This window comes from Lepidochelys kempii, chromosome 14 (assembly GCF_965140265.1).
Source record: "Lepidochelys kempii isolate rLepKem1 chromosome 14, rLepKem1.hap2, whole genome shotgun sequence".
NCBI lineage: Eukaryota > Metazoa > Chordata > Testudines > Cheloniidae > Lepidochelys > Lepidochelys kempii.
Genome location: NC_133269.1, coordinates 31,127,874 through 31,150,670, shown reverse-complemented (window position 1 = coordinate 31,150,670; position 22,797 = coordinate 31,127,874). Strand labels below are relative to the sequence as shown.

Here is a 22,797-nt window from a genome sequence, read left to right as displayed (position 1 = left end):
GAGGCTAAGGAAAGCGAAAGCGAAAGTTACATTTGTAACCAGAGGGGAACCGCCCCAGGAACTGCAGTGGGGTTGCTCCTGATCTGTGCGAGGTGAGTGCGGGAGAACCAGCCCCAGGGACTCCAGTGGGGTTACTCCTGATTTACACCAGGTGAGTGCGGGAGAACCAGCCCCAAGGACTCCAGTGGGTTACTCCTCATTTAAACTGGGGGGAGCGAGAGAGGAGGGCAGGACTGCCACGGCCCAGTTGCGTTCCACCCCTGAGGGCATTTGCTGAGGCTGGAGCCCACTTTCAGGACAGGCTCAGCAGGTGCATATGATGGGAAATCCTCCACCCGGTTCACAGGGATGGAAGACAACTGGCTGAACTGGGAGTCCTGGGCCCTCGGAGTGGCTGCAGACAATAATCGCCCCAGAGCTAGGCCTGGCCAAGAGTGGCAGTGGGGGACTGGGCGCACCCTCTCACGCACTAGGGGATCAGCTCCACTGCACTGCCAGGGGCTGCAGGTGCCGAGAGGGACTCCTGGATCACTCCTGATACTGTCTGTGCATCCCATACACCCGTCTGTCTGTCTGTGAATCCCATACACCCTGTCTGTGCATCCTATACTCCCCTCTGCCTATGCATCCCATACAACCATCTTTCTGTATGTGAATCCCAAACACCCCTCTATCTGTGCATTTGAAACACCCCTCTCTCTCTGCATCCCAAACACCCCCCTGTCCATCTTTACATCCCATACACCCTGTCCCTGTTTGTTAATTGAATACACCCCTCTGTCCATCTGTTCATCCCATACACCCCTCTGTCTGTCTGTGCATCCCAGACACCCTCTGTCAGTCTGTGCATCCCATGCACCGAGTCCCTGTCTGTGCATCGAATACACCCCTCTCTCTGTGCATTCCATACAACCCTCTGTCTGTGCATACCAAACATTCTCTGTCTGTATGTATATCCTATCCAACCCTCTATCCATCTGTGCATTCCATACACCCCTCTGTCTGCATGTATATCCCATACAACCCTCTGTATGACTGTGCATCCCAGATACCCCTCTGTCCATCTGCACGTCCCATACACCCTGTCCCTGTCTCTGTATCGAATACACCCCCCGTCTGTGCATCCCATACACCCTCTGCCTCTCTGTGCATCCCATACACCCCTCTGTCTGTCTGTACATCCCATATTCCCCTCCATCTGTGCATCCCATACTCCCCTCTGCCTATGCATCCCATACAACCCTCTTTCTGTCTGTGCATCCCAAACACCCCTCTGTCTGTGCATCTGAAACTCCCCTCTGTCTGTGCATCCCAAACACCCCCCTGTCCATCTTTACACCCCATACACCCTGTCCCTGTCTGTTAATTGAATACACCCCTCTGTCTGTGCATCCCATACACCCTCTATCTGTCTGTGCATCCCAGATACCCTCTGTCGGTCTGTACATCCCGTGCACCTAGTTCCTGTCTGTGCATCGAATACACCCCTCTCTCTGTGCATTCCATACAACCCTCTGTCTGTGCATACCAAACATCCTCTGTCTGTATGTATATCCTATCCAACCCTGTATCCGTCTGTGCATCCCATACGCCCTCTCTCTGTGCATCCCATATGACCTCTCTCTGTGCATCCCATACACCCCTCTGTCTGCATGTATATCCCATACACTCTTTCCCTGTCTCTGCACTGAATACACCCCCGTCTGTGCATCCCATACACCCTCTATCTGTCTGTGCATCCTATACACTCTATGTCTGTCTGTGCATCCCATACAACTCTCTGTCTGTCTGTGCATCCCAGACATCCTCTCTCTGTCTTTATATCTCATACACCTTCTGCCTCTCTGTGTATCCCATATGCCCTCTGTCTGTGCATCCCTTACACCCATTTGTCCGTCTGTACATCCTATACACCCTCTTCCTGTCTCTGCATCCCATACACCCCTCTGCCTGTCTGTGCATCCCATACACCGTCTTTCTGTCTGTACATCCCAAACACCCTCTGTCCGTCTGTTCATCCCACACACACCCCTGTCTGTGCATCCCAAACATTCCTCTGTCTGTGCATCCCATACACCAGTTTGTCCGTCTTTACATCCAATACACCCTGTCCCTGTCTGTGCATTGAATACACCCCTCTGTCTGTGCACCATCTACACCCCTATGTCTGTCCGTGCATCCCATACTCCCCGCTGTCTGTGCATCACATATACCCTTCTGTCTGTCTGCACATCCCTCTGTTTGTCTGTGCATCCCATACACGCTCTTCCTGCCTGTGCATCCCATACAGCCTGTGTGTGTCTTTACAGCCCATGCACCCCTCTGTCTTTCTGTTCATCCCATATACCCCCGTGTTTGTCTGTGCATCTGAAACACCCCTTCTGTGCTTCCCATACACCCTTTGTCTATTTGTGCATCCCAAACACCCCTCTGCCTGTCCGTGCATCCCAAACACCCATCTGCCTGTCCGTGCATCCCAAACACCCCTCTGCCTGTCTGCGCATCCCAAACACCCCTCTGCCTGTCTGCGCATCCCAAACACCCTCTGCCTGTCTGCGCATCCCAAACACCCCTCTGCCTGTCTGCGCATCCCAAACACCCTCTGCCTGTCTGCACATCCCAAACACCCTCTGCCTGTCTGCACATCCCAAACACCCCTCTGTCTGTCTGTGCATCCCAAACACCCTCTGTCTAACTTGCATCCCGTACAACCTCTGTCCATCTGCGTATCCCATACACCTCTCTGTCTGTGCATCCCACTCACCAATCTGTCTGTCTGTTCATCCCATACAACCTCTCTCTGTCTGTCTATGCATCCCATACACCCCTCTACCTCTCTGTGCATCCCATGCACCCTCTGCCTGTCTGTGCAACCCTATATTCACCTCTGTGTCTGTCTGTTCATCCCACAGATACTCAGCCTTCACGATACCACGCTCTGCCCACACAAGGGTTGAGAATCATGGCCCCAAACACAGCCCCACACAGCAGATTTGTTCTATCCATGGCTCCTGGGCCCCGTGTGCCTTCAAAACTCTGCAGCCACTCCAGCACAAAAGGCCGTCCAGCATCAGGCCTGGCTTAGCCCTTCCTGAAATCTGGGCACGCTGACAGGCCATGCGGTGGGGCTGGTTCGGGAGCCAGAATTTCCTTTCCATGGGGAATTCTGACAGGCTGAATAATGTTTCTGATCTAAACTGGTGTGACACCCCCCATTTCTCCCCTGCCCCAAAATCCCCATGAAATGAAAATTCTGCAAAATCTCGATGTGGGACTGTTGAAATATTTTGTTTCGTTCATCATTTCTTTTCTATACAAATGCCTGCATTTGGGATGTAAACTGGTTCATTTCAACCTTATTGTTTCAATTTGTTTCATTTAGAGTGTCCTATTGTATATTAAATTGACTATTATAAATATTGTTAGATTTATTATGATATGTATACTATGGTCTAGATTATATTATATTGACTAATATATAGTGCATATTACATTGATTATTATAATAAATGCTAAGTAGGCTCAGAAGGATTTGATTTGTAACTGTAAATGTCAGTAAACGTCGATTCACTAAACACACACACACTTATGAAAAAATATTTCCCTCGATGATACTGGAAATTTGCAGATAGGCAAAATAAGAATACTGCTGCTTGAGAACTTATTAGAGTTATTTAAACATGCTTACTTTGTATGTTTTGCCAAGTGATGTGAACAGTTTGTGTTTTACCAGTTATAAAGTGTTCACTTGCTATATCTCAGTGCCTACTGTCGTTAAATAATTATCTGACCCCGTCCCCAATAATTTCCCATTGCTGTGAAAATTAAAATAAATAAAAATGGGGAAAAATGTTTAAACCCATGATTTGGCACAACTGTGAAAAGTTAAATCGATAAAAACTGAAAAAAAATGCTTAAAAGGAACTTTGATTTCATCCATCGAAATTATAAAAGCAAAAATTGAATTGTCCCAAGCCTATATAAGTATTATTTTATAATATATTACATTTATTAATCTGTATATGATATACATTATTAAATACTGTGCATTATATGGAATATTAAATAATATATATTTGATTTCAGACTTTAATGTGATAAAAGTCATAGTGAAATTAATTGAAACAAAACATTTCCAAGGCAGTATTTGACATGTTGACGTAGAATCATAGAATCATAGAATATCAGGGTTGGAAGGGACCTCAGGAGGTCATCTAGTCCAACCCCATGCTCAAAGCAGGACCAATCCCCAATTAAATCATCCCAGCCAGGGCTTTGTCAAGCCTGACCTTAAAAACTTCTAAGGAAGGAGATTCTACCACCTCCCTAGGTAACGCATTCCAGTGTTTCACCACCCTCCTAGTGAAAAAGTTTTTCCTAATATCCAACCTAAACCTCCCCCACTGCAACTTGAGACCATTACTCCTTGTCCTGTCCTCTTCTACCACTGAGAATAGTCTAGAACCATCCTCTCTGGAACCACCTCTCAGGTAGTTGAAAGCAGCTATCAAATCCCCCCTCATTCTTCTCTTCTGCAGACTAAACAATCCCAGTTCCCTCAGCCTCTCCTCATAAGTCATGTGTTCCAGACCCCTAATCATTTTTGTTGCCCTTCGCTGGACTCTCTCCAATTTATCCACATCCTTCTTGTAGTGTGGGGCCCAAAACTGGACACAGTACTCCAGATGAGGCCTCACCAATGTCGAATAGAGGGGGACGATCACGTCCCTCGATCTGCTCGCTATGCCCCTACTTATACATCCCAAAATGCCATTGGCCTTCTTGGCAACAAGGGCACACTGCTGACTCATATCCAGCTTCTCATCCACTGTCACCCCTAGGTCCTTTTCCGCAGAACTGCTGCCTAGCCATTCGGTCCCTAGTCTGTAGCTGTGCATTGGGTTCTTCCGTCCTAAGTGCAGGACCCTGCACTTATCCTTATTGAACCTCATCAGATTTCTTTTGGCCCAATCCTCCAATTTGTCTAGGTCCCTGTGTATCCTATCCCTGCCCTCCAGCGTATCTACCACTCCTCCCAGTTTAGTATCATCCGCAAATTTGCTGAGAGTGCAATCCACACCATCCTCCAGATCATTTATGAAGATATTGAACAAAACCGGCCCCAGGACCGACCCCTGGGGCACTCCACTTGATACCGGCTGCCAACTAGACATGGAGCCATTGATCACTACCCATTGAGCCCGACAATCTAGCCAACTTTCTACCCACCTTATAGTGCATTTATCCAGCCCATACTTCTTTAACATGCTGACAAGAATACTGTGGGAGACCGTGTCAAAAGCTTTGCTAAAGTCAAGAAACAGTACATCCACTGCTTTCCCTTCATCCACAGAACCAGTAATCTCATCATAGAAGGTGATTAGATTAGTCAGGCATGACCTTCCCTTGGTGAATCCATGCTGACTGTTCCTGATCACTTTCCTCTCATGTAAGTGCTTCAGGATTGATTCTTTGAGGACCTGCTCCATGATTTTTCCGGGGACTGAGGTGAGGCTGACTGGCCTGTAGTTCCCAGGATCCTCCTTCTTCCCTTTTTTAAAGATTGGCACTACATTAGCCTTTTTCCAGTCATTCGGGACTTCCCCCGTTCACCACGAGTTTTCAAAGATAATGGCCAATGGCTCTGCAATCACAGCCGCCAATTCCTTTAGCACTCTCAGATGCAACTCGTCCAGCCCATGGACTTGTGCACGTCCAGCTTTTCTAAATAGTCCCTAACCACCTCTTTCTCCACAGAGGGCTGGCCATCTATTCCCCCATGCTGTGCTGCCTAGTGCAGTAGTCTGGGAGCTGACCTTGTTCGTGAAGACAGAGGCAAAAAAAGCATTGAGTACATTAGCTTTTTCCACATCCTCCGTCACTAGGTTGCCTCCCTCATTCATTAAGGGGCCCACACTTTCCTTGGCTTTCTTCTTGTTGCCAACATACCTGAAGAAACCCTTCTTGTTACTCTTGACATCTCTAGCTAGCTGCAGCTCCAGGTGCGATTTGGCCCTCCTGATTTCATTCCTACATGCCCGAGCAATATCTTTATACTCTTCCCTGGTCATATGTCCAACCTTCCACTTCTTGTAAGCTTCTTTTTTATGTTTAAGATCCGCTAGGATTTCACCGTTAAACCAACGTTCCTGCAAAATATTTCAGTTATGATTAAACTGCTTTTTTCTATGGAAAAGGCGTCCCTCCCCACAAACTTCCCACCCACTTTTCCGCTCAGGCCCCTGATTCCTTTCTGCTTCTTTGAAACATGCAGCCCGTAGTCCCAGACATGCTGCCTGCCCAGCACGGCTGTCCAGCATCCCCCAGCATGTAAGTGGACTGTGGGGTTTGACCCCCCCGGCCTTCATTGCTCGTAGCAGGAGCCTCATTTGCTGGAGCTGAAGGAGTAGCTCCTCCAGGTGGTGGCAATAGCAGGCTATTATCCTATTCCATGAAGCGGAGCCCAAAGGGACACATGCCCAGTGCTTGTGTGGGATCCCCGTGCAGCAGCTTTCCCTTGTGGGATGAACTGCCCTCCTGGTTCCCACTGGCACAAGAAGGAGGTCTTTGGGTGAGCAGCTATTCCCCTTCTCATCCCTTGTCTCCTTGGTTTCCCTTTAGTTCATTGGCTTCTGTCCAGCCCTGAGGCCAGGAAGAGCCGCCCTGCCAGATGCTGGGAGCCCGTCGCCCACACTGCAGTGCTGCCCTGCTCTCAGCCATCCTCCTCCTGCACGTTCAGGCTGCAGCGACCGGTAAGGAGGCTTTGTCCTTAACAGTGCTGGGTGGTCACAGGGCCCCAGCTGGCTCTCACGTATGGCGGGGACAGTCTGGGGTGACTGCCCTGGTAATGCACCAGGCTCGGGGGTAAGAGCGCAGGATCTAGTGCTCACTCATATGCACAGTAACATGTGACAAATGGAGTCTCTGTCCATCCCTCCTCCCATCCCCCCCACATCCATCCCCATACACACTCCTCTATCCATCCCCCACATTCATCCCCATATACACTCCTCTATCCACCCACATCCATCCATCTCTCCATCCATCCACCCACATCCATCTCCATACATACCTCTCCATCCATCCCCCCACATCCATCCCCATACACACCCCACCATCCATCCCCCACATCCATCCCCATAGACACACCCCACATCCATTCCCATATATACCCCTCTATCTACCCACATCCATCCATCTATCCATCCATCCACCCATCCATCTCCCCACATCCATCCCCATACACCCCTCCATCCATCTCCCAACATCCATCCCCATACACACAAGCCTCCATCCATCCCCATACACACCCCTCTATCCATCCACCCGCATCCATCCCCCCATCAATCCCCCCACATCCATCCCCATACACACCCCTCCATCCATCCACTCCTTCATTTCCCATACACACACCCCTTCACCTTGGCCTCCACATACACACCATCCCTCCCTCCCTGCCTCCTTCCCCCCACTCTACCCCTCCCCCTCTTGCTCACAGCTCTCCCTGAGCCCCTCTCTCCAGGATCCGCTGGGGTGGCAGGTCTGGGGTCTGAGTTGTGTGAGAGGCAAAACCACTTCCCGCCAGTCCCCTCTGACCCCAGGCTTGTCTCTCTGCCCCTTTCCCCAGTGAGTTTCCAGGTTCTGGTTCCCGCCGGTCCCCTCTCTGCTCCACTGGGGGGCACCGTGCTGCTGCCCTGCCACCTCTCCCCCGCACTCAGTGCCCAGGCCATGCAGGTGAAATGGAGCCGGCCCCAGCTAGGCCAGGATGTCCACGTGTACCTGCCGGACGGGAGCGAGGTGCAGGGTGAGAGGTACCGGGGCAGGGCAGAGCTCCTGCGGGATGGGATCCAGAGTGGTAGCCTGGCCCTGCGGATCTGGAACCTCACCCTGCGGGACGAAGGACACTACCTCTGTGACTTCCAGTCTGACACCTACTTCAGCGTTGCTGCGTTGGAGCTCCGCCTGATGAGTGAGTGATCCTGGGGTGGGGAGAGCCGGATTCAGCCTGCGCAGCTCTGTGATAGGGAGGGGTGGCTGGCGGTGGGGACCTTCCCACGCAGCCTGCTGCAGTCACAGGCCAGAAAACTTCCCCCAGTGACTCCTCCGTCCAGCCCAGAGCAGAGTCTGTGGGGCAGAGACATCCAGGCTGCATGTAAGGACCCCGAGGTATGTGGGCTCCACCACAGCCCAGCAGAGCCTCCTTCCATAGAGGACGCGCTGCAATGGCAGATATGTGCCCCCTATTTCCAGTGTGGATGTCTCAGCTCCAGTGCCCAGTCATCGGCTCACCCTCTCCTTGTGTCTGAGGAGCCTTCTACCCTGAGAAACTCTTCCTTGGGTAGAGCCCAGCAAGAGAAGTGTTGTAAGCCACGGGAGGTAACAGTCCCGTTCTCTGTGGCGCTGGTGAGGTATCAGCTGGAGGCCTGTGTCCAGTTCAGGGCGCCGCAAAACCGTGGACAAGCTGGGGAGAGACCAGAGGAGAGCAACAAAACAATCAAAGATTTAGAAATCCAGCCCTAGGAGGAAAGGTTGAAAGAACAGGGCATGTCTGATCTTCAGAAGAGAAGACCGAGGGGGACCTGATAACAGCCTTCAGATACGTGAAGGGCTGTTACAAAGAGGACAGGGATCAAGTGTTAGCCATGGCCACTGAAGGTAGGACAAGAAGTAATGGGCTTAATCTGTAGCAAGGGAGATTAAGGTGAGATATTAGGGAAAACTTTGTAACTCTAAGGGGAGTTAAGCTCTGAACCAGGCTCCAAGGGAGGCTGCGGAAACCCCATCACTGGAGAGTTGTAAGAACAGTTGGACAAACACCTGTCAGGGATGGTCAAGGTTTGCTTGGTTCTGTCTCAGCGCAGGGGGCTGGACATGATGACCTCTCAAGATACTATCCAGCCCTACATTTCTGTGACTCTAAGTCTTCTCTTGGGTAAACTAACTTACACAGGGGTGAGCGAGAGGGGAACCAGGCCCTGGTGTGACCAGAAGGAATGAGGAGAGAATGAAATCAAGGGAGAATTCCTGTTGATTTGTTTCCCCCAGACTCTGGCTCGGATCCTCTCCTCCACGTCAGTGTGTACAAGGACAAGGGGGTCTCGGTCACATGTCTCTCTGCAGGGTGGTACCCGGAGCCCAATGTGCTCTGGAGAAACAGCCATAAAAAAATCCTGAGTCCCGAGTCCGAACAGAAACTGCGAAGTGACAATGGCTTATTCAACGTCTCCAGCACCATGGTGATGACCAAGAGCTCGGATCCAGCACTGACCTGCGCCCTCAGCCCTGGCTTGCCCGGCCCAGAGAAAGTATCGGCCATTTTCATTTCCGGTGAGCTGCTGATGGAACAAGGAAACACAGAGCTGGAGCCAGATCTCCACTGGTGGAGAATGGCATTTATAGATAGTGAGAACTTTATGGCAGGGGCAATCTCTTACTGCGTATCAGTGCAGCGCCTGGCACAACAGGGCCTTGATCTCGGTCGCTGTGTGTCTGGGCAGCATCTGGCATGACGGGGCCCCGATCTTGGTCGCTGTGTGTCTGGGCAGTGCTTGGCGTGACAGGGCCCTGATCTTGGTCACTGTGTGTCTGGGCAGCGCCCAGCACAACAGGACCCTGAGCTCAGTTAGGCTGCTGGAGCCCTGGGACCCTCATCTATCATGCTGACCACTGTTGTCTCATTGTTCCATTGTATTCCACATCTGTCTTATCCATCTGTTTTGTCCTGTCTTATTCTTAGATTGTCAGCTGTTGGGGTAGAGACCGTCTTTTGGTTCCCGAGTTTGTCCAGCCCCTAGCACAGGAGGTTCCTGGTCCATGGCTAGGGACCCGAGGTCATATGAATAATAAATAATAATAGTGGAATATCCTGATTAGAGCTGGCTTGAAAATGTTCAAGGCAGATGCATTTTTGTTGGAAGCAAACTTTTACTGGGAATGTGTCTATTTCAACCAGATATTTGACTGGAATTAGTCAAATCGAATCATTTCAACATTCTCATTTTGTTCCAAAAATGTCAAAATGTTTCATTTCAGCGTCATCCTTTGGATTCAGTTTGTTTGGACTTTGATATTATATTGGCATATTCATACTCTACTAGATTAGAGTATATTTATATATTTTATATTAAACCCATAGGATATATTTGTATTTAATAGTTTGTATTGTAACCTTTTGACATTACCAAAACCAAAATGGTTTGACGTCATTGAAATGAAACATTCTGAGGGCTCAGAACTGGATTTTTTAAAATTTTCTTTCCGACATTTCACCGTCCATTCCAACCAGGAACACCATCAAATTTTGATATATCGAAATTTCCGGTGGAATGGAAAGTCCATTTTCCAATCAGTTTGCCGATATTTCTAATGTTAACAAACAATCTCAGGGAATAAATATTAACAAAAAAACTGATTCCGGCCTTTTCTGTCTATCACAAAGGAGCTAAAAGGGTCCCACCATCTGTTACTAGGTTTGTTAATTATTTTGTGTCACATCTGCATGGGGCAGAAGGGGTCATGAGAGTTAACCTGTGTTCTTCTCTTCCCCTGCAGACACTTTCTTCCCCAGAGTTTCCTCTTGGCGGGTCCCCCTCTATCTCATCCTGACGATATGCGTTTGCTTCCTCCCCTTGGCTTCCCTCTACCTATGGAGGATTCACAAAGAGAAAGGTAAAGCCTCCTGTTTAACCCCTTTGCCACCAGAAAGAAAGAAACGAGACATCCTTCAATAGATCTGCAGGTCCTTGGTGCTGTAGACCACATAGATCCTTGGATGCTCACATGATTTGACCCTCCCTCTTTCTACCTGGGCATATTTTTCCCATTGCCGGTAATTCATGTTAAGAGAGGAAAAGAAATTAATCTTCACTTGGGTGTCAAATGTTATAACGTTTCCCAGCCCTTCCGTTATCAGTATTTTCCTTGTGTGTACCCAAAGGCACTGACTTTTGTTTTTGTTGGTGGATGCTCCACCCCCTCTCTGCCCTGAGGACCCGCCCCCACTCTGTCCCACCTCCAAGACCCCCCGCCCCCCCGTTCCTCTTCATACCTTCCCCCGAGCACCTCCTGCCCACTCGTCTCCACCATCCCCTAAGTCCCCCTGCCTGTTCCTCTCCACCCCCTCCCCCAAGTGTCCCCCTGGCCACCCAGCCACTGCTTGCTCCTCTCCGCCCCTGAGCACTTCCCACACACGCTCGCTCATCTCTTCCCCTTCCCCGAATGTCCACCCATCTGCTACTCGCTCCTCTCCGCCCCCTCCCCCAAGCGCTTCCCACCCACTCCTCTCCGCCCCCTCCCCCTAGTGACCCCCTGCCCGCCCACCCACCGCTCGCTCCTCTCCGCCCCTGAGCGCCTCCCGCTTGCGCTGGCTACTCTCCGCCCCGCCCCCTAATGTCAGCCCACCTGCCGCTCGCTCCTCTCCGCCCCTCCCCCGAGCACCTCCCACCCACTCCTCTCCACCCCCTCCCTCGAGTATCCGCCAGCCTGCTGCTCACTCCTCTCCACCCGCAAGTGCCTCCTGCCCACTCTTCTCCGCCCCCTCCCCCGACTGTCCCCCTGCCCACCCGCCACTCTCTCTTCTCCACCCCCAAGAGCCTCCAGCCTATGCCCGCTCCTCTCCACCTCCTCCCCCGTGTCCCCCCATCCACCCACCACCGCTCACTCCTCTCAGCCTCCAAGTGCCTCCTCTCTGCCCCCTCCCCGGAGTGCTTCCCCCCTGCCACCCACACGGTGCTCCTCCTTTCCATCCCTGAGTATCTCCCACCCGCGCTCACTCCTCTCCGCCCCCCTCCCCCGAGAGTCTCCAGCCCACTCCTCTCTGCCCCCTCCCCTGAGTATCCCTCTGTCCACTCACCCACCGCTCGCTCCTCTCCACCCCTGAGCACCTCCCACCCACTCCTCTCCACCCCCTCCACCGAGTGTCCCCCTGCCCTCCTGCCACTTGCTCCTCTCCACCCCCAAGTGCCTGCTGCCCGCGCTCGCTCCTCTCCACCCCTCCCCAAGTGTCCCCCTGCCCGCCCACCCACTGCTCGCTCCTCTCCGCCCCGAGTACCTCCTGCCCGCGCTCGCTCCTCTCCGCCCCTCCCCAAGTGTCCCCCTGCCCGCCCACCCACTGCTCGCTCCTCTCCGCCCCGAGTACCTCCTGCCCACGCTCACTCCACTCCGCCCCGAGTACCTCCTGCCCACGCTCACTCCTCTCCGCCCCTCCCCCAAATGTCCCCCTGCCCGCCCACCCACTGCTCGCTCCTCTCCGCCCCTCCCCAAGTGTCCCCCTGCCCGCCCACCCACTGCTCACTCCACTCTGCCCCGAGTACCTCCTGCCCACGCTCACTCCTCTCCGCCCCTCCCCAAGTGTCCCCCTGCCCACCCACCCGCTGCTCGCTCCTCTCCACCCCCGAGTGCCTCCCACCTGCGTTCACTCCTCTCCGCCCCTCCCCAAGTGTCCCCCTGCCCGCCCACCCACTGCTCGCTCCTCTCCGCCCTGAGTATCTCCTGCCCACGCTCACTCCTCTCCGCCCCTCCCCCAAGTGTCCCCCTGCCCACCCACCCACTGCTCGCTCCTCTCCGCCCCTCCCCAAGTGTCCCCCTGCCTGCCCACCACTTGCTCCTCTCCACCCCCAAGTGCCTCCTGCCTGCACTCGCTCCTCTCCGCCCCTCCCAAGTGTCCGCCCACCCGCCGCTCGCTCCTCTCCGCCCCCTACCCCGAGCACCTTTTGTTTCCCCCACATCCACCCACCACCGCTCACTCCTCTCTGCCCCTAAGCACTTCCTGCTCACTCCTTTCCATCCCCTCCCCTGAGTATTTCCTGCCTGCCACTCACTCCTCTCCACCCCGAGTGCCTCCCACCTGCGTTCACTCCTCTCCACCCCCCTCCCCTGAGCGTCCCCGCCATCCACCCACCCACTGCTCGCTCCTCTCCACCCCGAGTGCCTCCCACCTGCATTCACTCCTCTCCGCCCCTCCCCAAGTGTCCCCCTGCCCACCCACCCACTGCTCGCTCCTCTTCACCCCCAAGTGCCTCCCACCCACACTCGCTCCTTTCCGCCCCTCCCCCGAGTGTCAGCCCGCCTGCCTACCGCCACTCACTCCTCTCCGCCCCCAAATGCCTCCCGCCCACGCCTGTCTGCTCTCCTGCCATGAGGGCAAGTGACGGGGGGAGAGTGCGGAGGGGAGCGAGTGGGGAGGCAGGAAGAGGTGCAGCACAGGCGGGGCCACGGGGGAAGAGACCAAGTGGGGGGCAGGGCCTTGGGGTGGAGTGCGGGTGGGGCCTCAGGGCAGGGCCACGGTCTGTGGGTATATTTTTTTTCCGTGGGCGCTTGAGCCCCGGAGCACCCCCAGTCATCACCTATGTGCGTACCACAGTAGCCTCTAGATACCCCTCCTGAGATCTGTGCCCCCTTGTGTCGGGCGCTGCACAGACACCCCGGAAGAGATGGTCCCTGCTGTCTTGAGAGTTAACAGCACCCTCAGGTGGCCAGTGCCCTGTCGGTGAATGTGTTTCTCCGTTTGTTTTACAGGTGCCATGTACACACTGCTAAGTAAGTTTCTTCTTCACTGTCAGCCATTCCAGGGGGTTGGGCCGTGTTAGCTCAGACTGGGTAATGACTCCTTTGAATCAGGCTCCACCCGGCGAGGTTTCTGGTGGCACCGGCGCAAGTGGCTCGGGGAAGGCAAAAGCCCTAGAAAATCTGGGGCTGGGGTATTACACCCAGAGAGGCAGTGAGTGGGTCCCCTAGGGCAGGGGCGGGCAAACTTTTTGGCCTGAGGGCCGCATCAGGTTTCTAAAATTGTATGGAGGGTCAGTTAGGGGAGGCTGTGCCTCCCCAAACAGCCAGGCATGGCCCGGCCCCCACCCTCTATCTGACCACCCCCTCTGCTTCTCGCCCCCTGACGGCCCCCCGGGACTTCTGCCCCATCCAACCCTCCCATTCTCTGACGGCCCCCGGGGACCCCTGCCCCATCCACACACCCCCGGTCTCTGTCCCCTGTCCATCCCCGGACCTCCCGCCCCATTCAACCCCCCCTCTCCTTCCTGACTGCCCCCTGGGACCCCTGTCCCATCCAACCACCCCTTTTCCCTGACCGATCCCGGACCCCCCACCCCTAACTGTCCCCCACCGCCCCATGCAACCCCCCCTCCTTCCTGACTGCCACCCCTGGGACCCCTGCCTATCCACCCCCCATGCTCCCTGTCCCCTGACCACCCCCGGAACCCCTGTCTCTGACTGCCCCCCGCCGCCCCATCCAACCCCTCCTCTCCTTCCTGACTGCCCCCCCTGGAACCCCTGTTCCCCGCCTTCTGACCGCCCTGACCCCATCCACACCCCCAGCCCCTGACCAACCCCCGAATTCCCCTGCCCTCTATCCAACCCCCCACCCCCCAGCTCCCTGCCCCCTTACTGTGCTGCACAGGAGCACCGATGGCTGGCGGCACGGCTGCACCAGGACAGGCAGCGACGCTGCGCAGCACAGGTACAGACTAACACAGCTACCCCCTGATACTTCCTGATGTGATCCGCGTGGATTTTTCCTCTCAGAACTGCCTTGAATTTCAAGTATACAAAAATAAGTTCAAAAAGGCTCGAATCCGGAACTGAAGGTTTTGTTTGGGTCGAGGAGGTTCTTCTGATGGGACAAGGGAGGTGGGCAGACCTTGGCTGCCCCGGGTATCTCTGAGCATTGGTTCTCCCAGCGGGGTGGGTTTAATGCTGGGCCCAGAGCGAGAAATGAACAGGTTTGGAACCCAGGCCCCTGATAACGTGCTGTCTCTTTGTGTCCACAGAGGGAAGCCACGGTAGACCAAGTGAGTGTGGATTTGATCTCTAGACTATATGTAACTTAGCTAGGCAGCTCTGCCCTGGCCTAATGTTCTCTTCTCATTTCAGGTTGGAAAGAAGCATTTCTCAAAGCCGGTAAATCCAAAATGGAGAGTTAAGTCTAGCAGGATATGGGTGGGCAACTAGGAGTCAGGACTCCTGGGTTCTAAGATTGGCTGTGGGAGGGGAGAGGAGTCTAGTAGTTAAGAAAAAGTGGGGGCTGGGAATCAGGACTCCTGGGCTCCATCCCCAACTCTGGGAGGGAAGTGGGGTCTAGTGGGTTATGGGTGGGCAACTGGGAGTCAGGACTCCTGGGTTCTATCCCCAACTCTGGGAGGGAAGTGGGGTCTAGTGGGTTATGGGTGGGCAACTGGGAGTCAGGACTCCTGGGCTCTATCCCCAACTCTGGGAGGGGAGTGGGGTCTAGTGGGTTATGGGTGGGCAGCTGGGAGTCAGGACTCCTGGGTTCTAACATTGGCCATGGGAGGGGGGAGGTGTCTAATAGATATGGGAAAGTGGGGGCTGGGAGTCAGGACTCCTGGGTTCTGTCCCAGCTCTGGGAGGGGCATGGAGAGTCGTGGTTTAAGCAGGGTGCACCGTGCTCCTAGGCGATGTTTCTCCCTGACTCCCAGCTTTTGCTGGAGTTTTGCTTTAAAACGTCTCATTCTCCAGCTGTACCAATTTAAGTCTTTGAAATGAGCAAACTGCCTTCCCTGAAACTGTCCCCACCCCCCGTCCCGCATCTGTCTGTCTCTAGCGGACGTGACCCTGGACCCAAGAACAGCTCACCCCAGTCTGGAGCTGTCTGCAGACAGGAAAAGCCTAAAGAACATAGGTACAAGACAATCACTGCCTAATGGCCTGGGGAGATTCGACGTTTACTCGTGTGTGCTGGGCTCCGATGGCTATGAGTTGGGGACACATTACTGGGATGTGGAGGTGGCCAGCACAGGGGGCTGGGCTCTGGGTGTCACCAGGGAGTCTGTCAGCAGGAAGGGATGGTTCAATTTCAGCCCCAAGCAAGGCACGTGGGCCATCCAGCTCTCCAGGGGCCAATACCGGGTAGTCACTGCAGAATGGAGCCCACTGGACCTGCTGCAGAGCCCTGGCAAGATCAGAGTGTATCTGGACTATGAAGGAGGGGTTGTGTGCTTCTATGATTCTGACACCATGGCCCCCCTCCATGCCTTCACTGCCCTCTTTACGGGGAAGATCTACCCATTCTTCTGGGTCTGGTCTGTAGGGACCTCCCTTAGACTATGTTCCTGAGCCTCTCCCAGCCAGATCTCTGCACATGCAAACCTGCCAATGCATCACACCAGCCACCACAATTGGGGTGGGGGGGGAAGACGCATGTTGTGTCAGTATGGGCTGTTGGCCATGTTTTATTAGTGAGGATCCCTTGCTGAAAGGCAGTTTTCACACTATATGAATGGAAATAAACCTGTTCTTCAAAAAAGAAAAGCAAATTTCATCACACGCAAATTTCATCACACACACAAGGTAACATCCCCCTCTGACAAAGTGGAAATCGTCTGTGATATTTTTATGACACCTTTTTGTACTTCAGTTTCCCCTCCATGTTGCATTGTTACCCAGTGGGGGAAAAAGGCTATTTGCTCTCAGGGCAGGCTAAGAGACATAGGTGTGGGTATCGCCCGGCTGTCTGGGCCTCAGTCCACATACCAGTGGAGTATCTGGGAAGACCATGGCAAATCCAATCACCAGGACATTGGCACCTACCATCCAAGGACCCAGAGGGAGATGGATTCCGTCTCTGCAGGGAGCTGAGCAACATCCACCAGCTGGAGAACAGAGGACTGAAGAGTGGGGAGGTGTGGGTATAAGTTGGCTGCTCACCTGATGTCTGACTAAAGAGGTCAGAGGGGAGACAAATGGAACTTGACCATGGGGGTTCACTACAGCTTGGCTGGGCTCTTGGCTGACCAGAAAGGTCTATGCTTTAATGTTCAGTTCTCTGTGCTAGCCTAAGGACTTCTTAGGCTGTGTCCAGCTGACCAATAAACCCGACTTCTTTGGACAATGCTATGTGAGTGTCACTGCAAATCCTGGCTGAGGTGCATGAGTCCCTGAAGCATGGACAAGTCTCTACCACAGGGCTGGATCCAGTCCACCAGCTGTTTTAATCCGGGCCTCGATCTCCCACTGTGGTGCGGGGTCTGAGGCTTGTCGCACTCCAGCCAGTGAGCAGGGTCGGGGGCTGCTCCACACAGCTTCCAGAAGCAGCAGCATGGCCCCCCTCCAGCTCCTATGTGTAGAGGCAGTCAGGAGGCTCCACTCTTAATACTGCCCCCGCCCCAAGTGCTGCCCCCTGCAGCTCCTGTTGGCTGGGAACCACAACCAATGGGAGCTTCAGGGGCAGTGCCTGCGGACAGGGCAGTATGCAGAGCTGCCTAGCCATGCCTCTGGGTAGGAGCCAGAGAAGGAACATGCTGCTGCTTCCGGGAGCCGCTTGAGGTAAGCGCTGCCCAGTGCCTGCACCCCTGAGCCTCTCCCCGTGCCACAACCCCCTGCCCCAGCCCTGATCCCCCTCCCACCCTCCATACCCCTCGATCCCAGCCCAGAGAACCCTCCAAACCCCTCATCTCCAACCCCACCCCAGAGCCCGCACCCCTTGTACCCAACTCTCTGTCCCAGCCCTGAGCCCCCTCCCACACTCCAAACCCCTTGGCCCTACCCCAGCCACATGAATTTTGTTATCTGCACCAATATGGAGGTGATGTGTCACACATCACCTTCATATTGGTGCACATAACAAAATTCATTCCACACATGGCTGGGAAAAATTAGCGGGAATGCTGGCCAGGTGCCCAGGTAACGGGATTCAGTACCCAGACTGCAGCGGGTCTGCACTCAGTTTCTCTCTTCTTTTTGCTGCTCTGTCACTTTTCCAAAGCTGGAGAAGTTTGGTACAGAATTGACAAAGATAAAGAACACCCCTGCCGCCCAGCTATTACGTGATTATATTTATGGCTGTGTTTGTAGCATGGCAGTGCCTAGGAGCCCCTGACACAGACCAGACCCTGTGATGCTAGATGCTGTCTGCAAAAAGACAGTGGAAAGATAATCAAAGAAAGTTTTAAGTGAGTCGTTTGGGCTCTTACATTCAGTGGCAAGAGAGGTGGTGAAACCTGGGAAGAACCACCCCCCCAAAAGTCTAAAATATTTTACAAACCCAAATGAAAACCGCCATTCAACACAACAGGAAAAGGGCTTCATTCCAAAATTCCCCATGGAAAACATCAACGACGACACCTTTTTGGGTGGGTTGAAACATTCCCAGTCATGGGTTGTACTAGCCCAGCCATGGAGTGAGGCCCACCAAGGGACATCTACACTGGAATAAAAGACCCACGGCTGGCCCAGAGCAGCTGACTCACACTTGTGGGGCTCAGGCTGTGGAGCTAAAAGTTGCTGTGTAGACGTTCAGGCGGGGGCTGGAGCCTGGCCCCTGGGACCATGCAAGCAGGGAGGATCCCAGAGCCAGGACGCCAATCCAAGCCTGAACATCTACACAGCAACGTTTAACCTCCAAAGCCAAGCCCTGTGAGCCTGACTCAGCTGACCCAGGCCAGCTTCAGCCATGCAGTGGGGCTTGTATTCCAATGTAGCTGAAGTCAATGGGGCTACAGCCGGTGTCAGTGGGCTATAGCTCCATTGGAGTCATGGGGCCAGATCCCCAGCTGGGGTCATAAAATCAGAGAACTGGAAGGAACCTCGAGAGGTCATCCAGTCCCCTGCACCCATGGCAGGACTAAATATGATCTAGACCAGTGGTTCCCAAACTTGTTCCGCCACTTGTGCAGGGAAAGCCCCCGGCGGGCCCAGCTGGTTTGTTTACCTGCTGCATCCGCAGGTTCGAGCGATCACGGCTCCCTGCGGATGCAGCAGGTAAACAAATGGGCCCGGCCCACCGGGGGCTTTCCCTGCACAAGTGGCGGAACAAGTTTGGGAACCACTGATCTAGACCATCCCTGACAGGTGTTTGTCCAACCTGCTCTTAAAAATCCCCAATGATGGAGACTCCACAGCCTCCCTAGGCAATTTATTCCAGTGCTTAACCACCCTGACAGTCGCTGCAATTTAAGCCCATTGGTTCTTGTCCTATTCTCAGAGGTTAAGAACAATTTTTCTCCTTCCTCCTTGTAACAACCTTTTATGTACTTCAAAACTGTTATCATGTCCCCTCTCAGTCTTCTCTTCTCCAGACTAAAGAAATCCAATTTTTTCAATCTTCCCTCATAGGTCATGTTTACCTATGTTTCATCATTTTTGTTCTCTGGACTTTCTCCAATTTGTCCACATCTTTCCTGAAATGTGGTGCCCAGAACTGGACACAATACTCCAGTTGAGGCCTAATCAGCGCGGAGTAGAACGGAAGAATTACTTCTCATATCTTGCTTACAATACTCCTGATAATGATGTTTGCCTTTTTTGCAACAGCATTTACACTGTTGACTTATATTTAGCTTGTGATCCACTATGACCCCCAGATCCCTTTCTGCAGTACTCCTTCCTAGGCAGTCATTTCCCATTTTGTATGTGTGCAAATGATTGTTCCTTCCTAAATTGAGTACTTCGCATTTGTCCTTAATGAATTTCATTCTATTTACTTCAGACCATTTCTCCAGTTTGTCCAGATCATTTTGAATTTTAATCCTATCCTCCAAAGCACTTGCAACCCATCCCAGCTTGGTATTGTCTGCAAACTTTATAAGTGTACTCTCTATGCCATTATCTAAATCATTTATGAAGATATTGAACAGAACCGGACCCAGAACTGATCCCTGCGGGACCCCACTCATTATGCTTTTCCAGCATGACTGTGAACCACGGATAACTACTTTCTGGGAACGATTTTCCAAACAGTTATGCACCCACCTTGTCGTAGCTCCATCTAGGTTGTATTTCCCTAGTTTGTTTATGAGAAGGTTATGAGAGACAGTACCAAAAGCCTTACTAAAGTCAAGATATACCACTTCTACCGCTTCCCCCCTATCCACAAGGCTTGTTACCCTCTCAAAGAAAGCTATCAGGTTGGTTTGACATGATTTGTTCTTGACAAATCCATGATAACTGTTATTTATCACCTTTTTATCTTCTAGGTGTTTGCAAATTGATTGCTTAATTATTTGCTCCATTATCTTTCCGATTGCAGAAGTTAAGCTGACTGGTCTGTAATTCCCCAGGTTGTCCTTATTTCCCATTTTATAGATGGACATTATATTTGCCCTTTTCCAGTCTTCTGGAATGTCTCCCATCTTCCATGACTTTTCAAAGATAATTGCTAATGGCTCAGATATCGCCTCAGTCAGCTCCTTGAGTATTCTAGGATGCATTTCATCAGGCCCTGGTGATTTGAAGGCATCTAACTTGTCTAAGTAACTTTTGACTTGTTCTTTCTCTATTTTAGACTCTGATCAATGGACCGTAGCTCCATTGGAATCAATGGGGCCAGATCCCCAGCTGGGGACAATCAGCGTCACTCCACTGGAGTCAGCATCCCTCTGATCAGAGCTTCCAAGCTTGCTCTGTAAGTGAGCTGGAGCTTGCTAGCTAGCAGCCGTCTCCTTCCCACAACCCTCCACCATCCCAGCCCTGCCCCAAGATTGCCACCAAGAGAGCGAGATACCATGCCCATTGCTGCAGCAAAGGCTCAAAATTCCACTGGGCAGGGGCCGTCGGGATCCAATCCCAAGGGGGCGGTGCTGCCCGTGCCCCTGCTCCAGAGGCAGCCCACAGGGAATGGAGCTGAGAGTGTGGTGGTGCTTTGCAGGACAGTGGGAAAGGTAGGTGCATCCAGCACTATAGCGCCTGCCTTGAGGATATTGACCGGGGTCCCGGAGGGGAGAGAAATTGCCCCAGGGCTAAAACCTAGTACAAGATCTAGTCTCCATTTACACACCCCAGGGGTGTGAGAATTCACTGCCCTGATACCTCCAATCTGCCCATCTAATTTGGGAGTACTCAGAAATCCCCTTTCCCTGGGCCCGCCAGAGGACCCCAAGATAATGAGTGATGCCCAAGACTGACTGCTCCCAGCCAGGAGACGGGTCGGTGGAAATGGAAGGGGGAGACATTCAAAATGCAGCCTGAGCAGATGGGGTGGCTGGCTCTCACTTTTCCCTCCTATTTCTGACATCTCCGACTCAAGGAATATTTCCAACACTCCTCTGAACAACATACTAATCCACAGAGACCTTCCTACCAACACTACAAAAAGAAGGATTCTGGGTGGACTCCTCCTGAAGGTTGAAACAACAGATTGGACTTCTACATAGAGTGCTTCCAGCGACGTGCACAGGCTGAAATAATGGAAAAGCAGCATCACTTGCCCCACAACCTCAGCTGTGCAGAATACAATGCCATCCACAGCCTCAGAAACAACTCTGACATCATAATCAAAAAGGCTGACAAAGGAGGTGCTGTTGTCATCATGAATAGGTCGGAATATGAACAAGAGGCTACTCGGCAGCTCTCCAACACCACTTTCTACAAGCCATTACCCTCTGATCCCACTGAGGGTTACCAAAAGAAACTACAGAATTTGCTCAAGATACTCCCTGAAAAAGCACAAGATCAAATCCGCACAGACACACCCCTGGAACCCCGACGTGGGATATTCTATCTACTACCCAAGATCCATAAACCTGGAAATCCTGGGCGCCCCATCATCTCAGGCATTGGCACCCTGACAGTAGGATTGTCTGGCTATGTAGACTCCCTCCTCAGGCCCTACGCTACCAGCACTCCCAGCTATCTTCGAGACACCACTGACTTCCTGAGGAAACTACGATCCATCGGTGATCTTCCTGAAAATACCATCCTGGCCACTATGGATGTAGAAGCCCTCTACACCAACATTCCACACAAAGATGGACTACAAGCCGTCAGGAACACTATCCCCGATAATGTCACGGCAAACCTGGTGGCTGAACTTTGTGACTTTGTCCTCACCCATAACTATTTCACATTTGGAGACAATGTATACCTTCAAATCAGCGGCACTGCTATGGGTACCTGCATGGCCCCACAGTATGACAACATTTTTATGGCTGACTTAGTACAACGCTTCCTCAGCTCTCGTCCCCTAATACCCCTACTCTACTTGCACTATATTGATGACATCTTCATCATCTGGACCCATGGAAAAGAAGCCCTTGAGGAATTCCACCATGATTTCAACAATTTCCATCCCACTATCAACCTCAGCCTGGACCAGTCCACACAAGAGATCCACTTCCTGGACACTACTATGCTAATAAGCGATGGTCACATAAACACCACCCTATACCGGAAACCTACTGACCGCTATTCCTACCTACATGCCTCCAGCTTTCACCCAGACCACACCACACGGTCCATCATCTACAGCCAAGCTCTATGATAGAAGCGCATTTGCTCCAACCCCTCAGACAGAGACAAACACCTACAAGTTCTCTATCAAGCATTCTTACAACTACAATACACACCTGCTGAAGTGAAGAAACAGATTGACAGAGCCAGAAGAGTACCCAGAAGTCACCTACTGCAGGACAGGCCCAACAAAGAAAATAACAGAACGCCACTAGCCATCACCTTCAGCCCCCAACTAAAACCTCTCCAACGCATTATCAAGGATCTACAACCTATCCTGAAGGACGCCCCATCACTCTCACAAGTCTTTGGAGACAGGCCAGTCCTTGCGTACAGACAGCCCCCCAACCTGAAGCAAATACTCACCGGCAACTACTACCACACAACAGAACCACTAACCCAGGAATCTATCCTTGCAACAAAGCCCATTGCCAACTGTGCCCACATATCTATTCAGGGGACACCATCACAGAGCCTAATCACATCAGCCACACTATCAGAAGCTCGTTCACCTGCACATCTACCAATGTGATATATGCCATCATGTGCCAGCAATGCCCCTCTGCCATGTACATTGGTCAAACTGGACAGTCTCTACGTAAAAGA

General features: G+C 52.6%; 1 protein-coding gene across 3 annotated transcripts; it reads left to right on the top strand.

Annotated features, from left to right (window-relative positions):
• The first annotated feature begins 20 nt into the window (after nucleotides 1-20).
• LOC140897667 (butyrophilin subfamily 1 member A1-like) lies at nucleotides 21-21,611 on the top strand. 3 transcript variants are annotated; one of them, XM_073310571.1, is made up of 10 exons: nucleotides 28-151; nucleotides 6,622-6,752; nucleotides 7,628-7,969; nucleotides 9,046-9,327; nucleotides 10,552-10,668; nucleotides 13,516-13,536; nucleotides 14,781-14,801; nucleotides 14,884-14,910; nucleotides 15,572-15,649; nucleotides 20,249-21,611. In XM_073310571.1, exons 2-10 carry the CDS (start codon nucleotides 6,671-6,673, stop codon nucleotides 20,344-20,346), a joined length of 1,068 nt encoding a protein of 355 aa, XP_073166672.1. In that variant the 5' UTR covers nucleotides 28-151; nucleotides 6,622-6,670; the 3' UTR covers nucleotides 20,347-21,611. The 3 variants fall into 3 exon arrangements, with proteins under 3 accessions (XP_073166671.1, XP_073166672.1, XP_073166669.1); XM_073310570.1 differs by lacking the exon at nucleotides 20,249-21,611 and having other exon boundaries at nucleotides 21-92; nucleotides 15,572-16,860; XM_073310568.1 differs by lacking the exon at nucleotides 20,249-21,611 and having other exon boundaries at nucleotides 15,572-16,860.
• Nucleotides 21,612-22,797: the final 1,186 nt, after the last annotated feature.

Excerpts from the sequence above, each read along its gene's own strand:
- LOC140897667 (XM_073310570.1), top strand. The coding sequence starts at position 6,671 with ATGCTGGGAGCCCGTCGCCCACACTGCAGTGCTGCCCTGCTCTCAGCC. Across the intron at positions 13,537-14,780 it reads TGCCATGTACACACTGCTAA|AGGGAAGCCACGGTAGACCA; the intron begins GTAAGTTTCTTC and ends TTGTGTCCACAG. Across the intron at positions 14,802-14,883 it reads GGGAAGCCACGGTAGACCAA|GTTGGAAAGAAGCATTTCTC; the intron begins GTGAGTGTGGAT and ends TTCTCATTTCAG.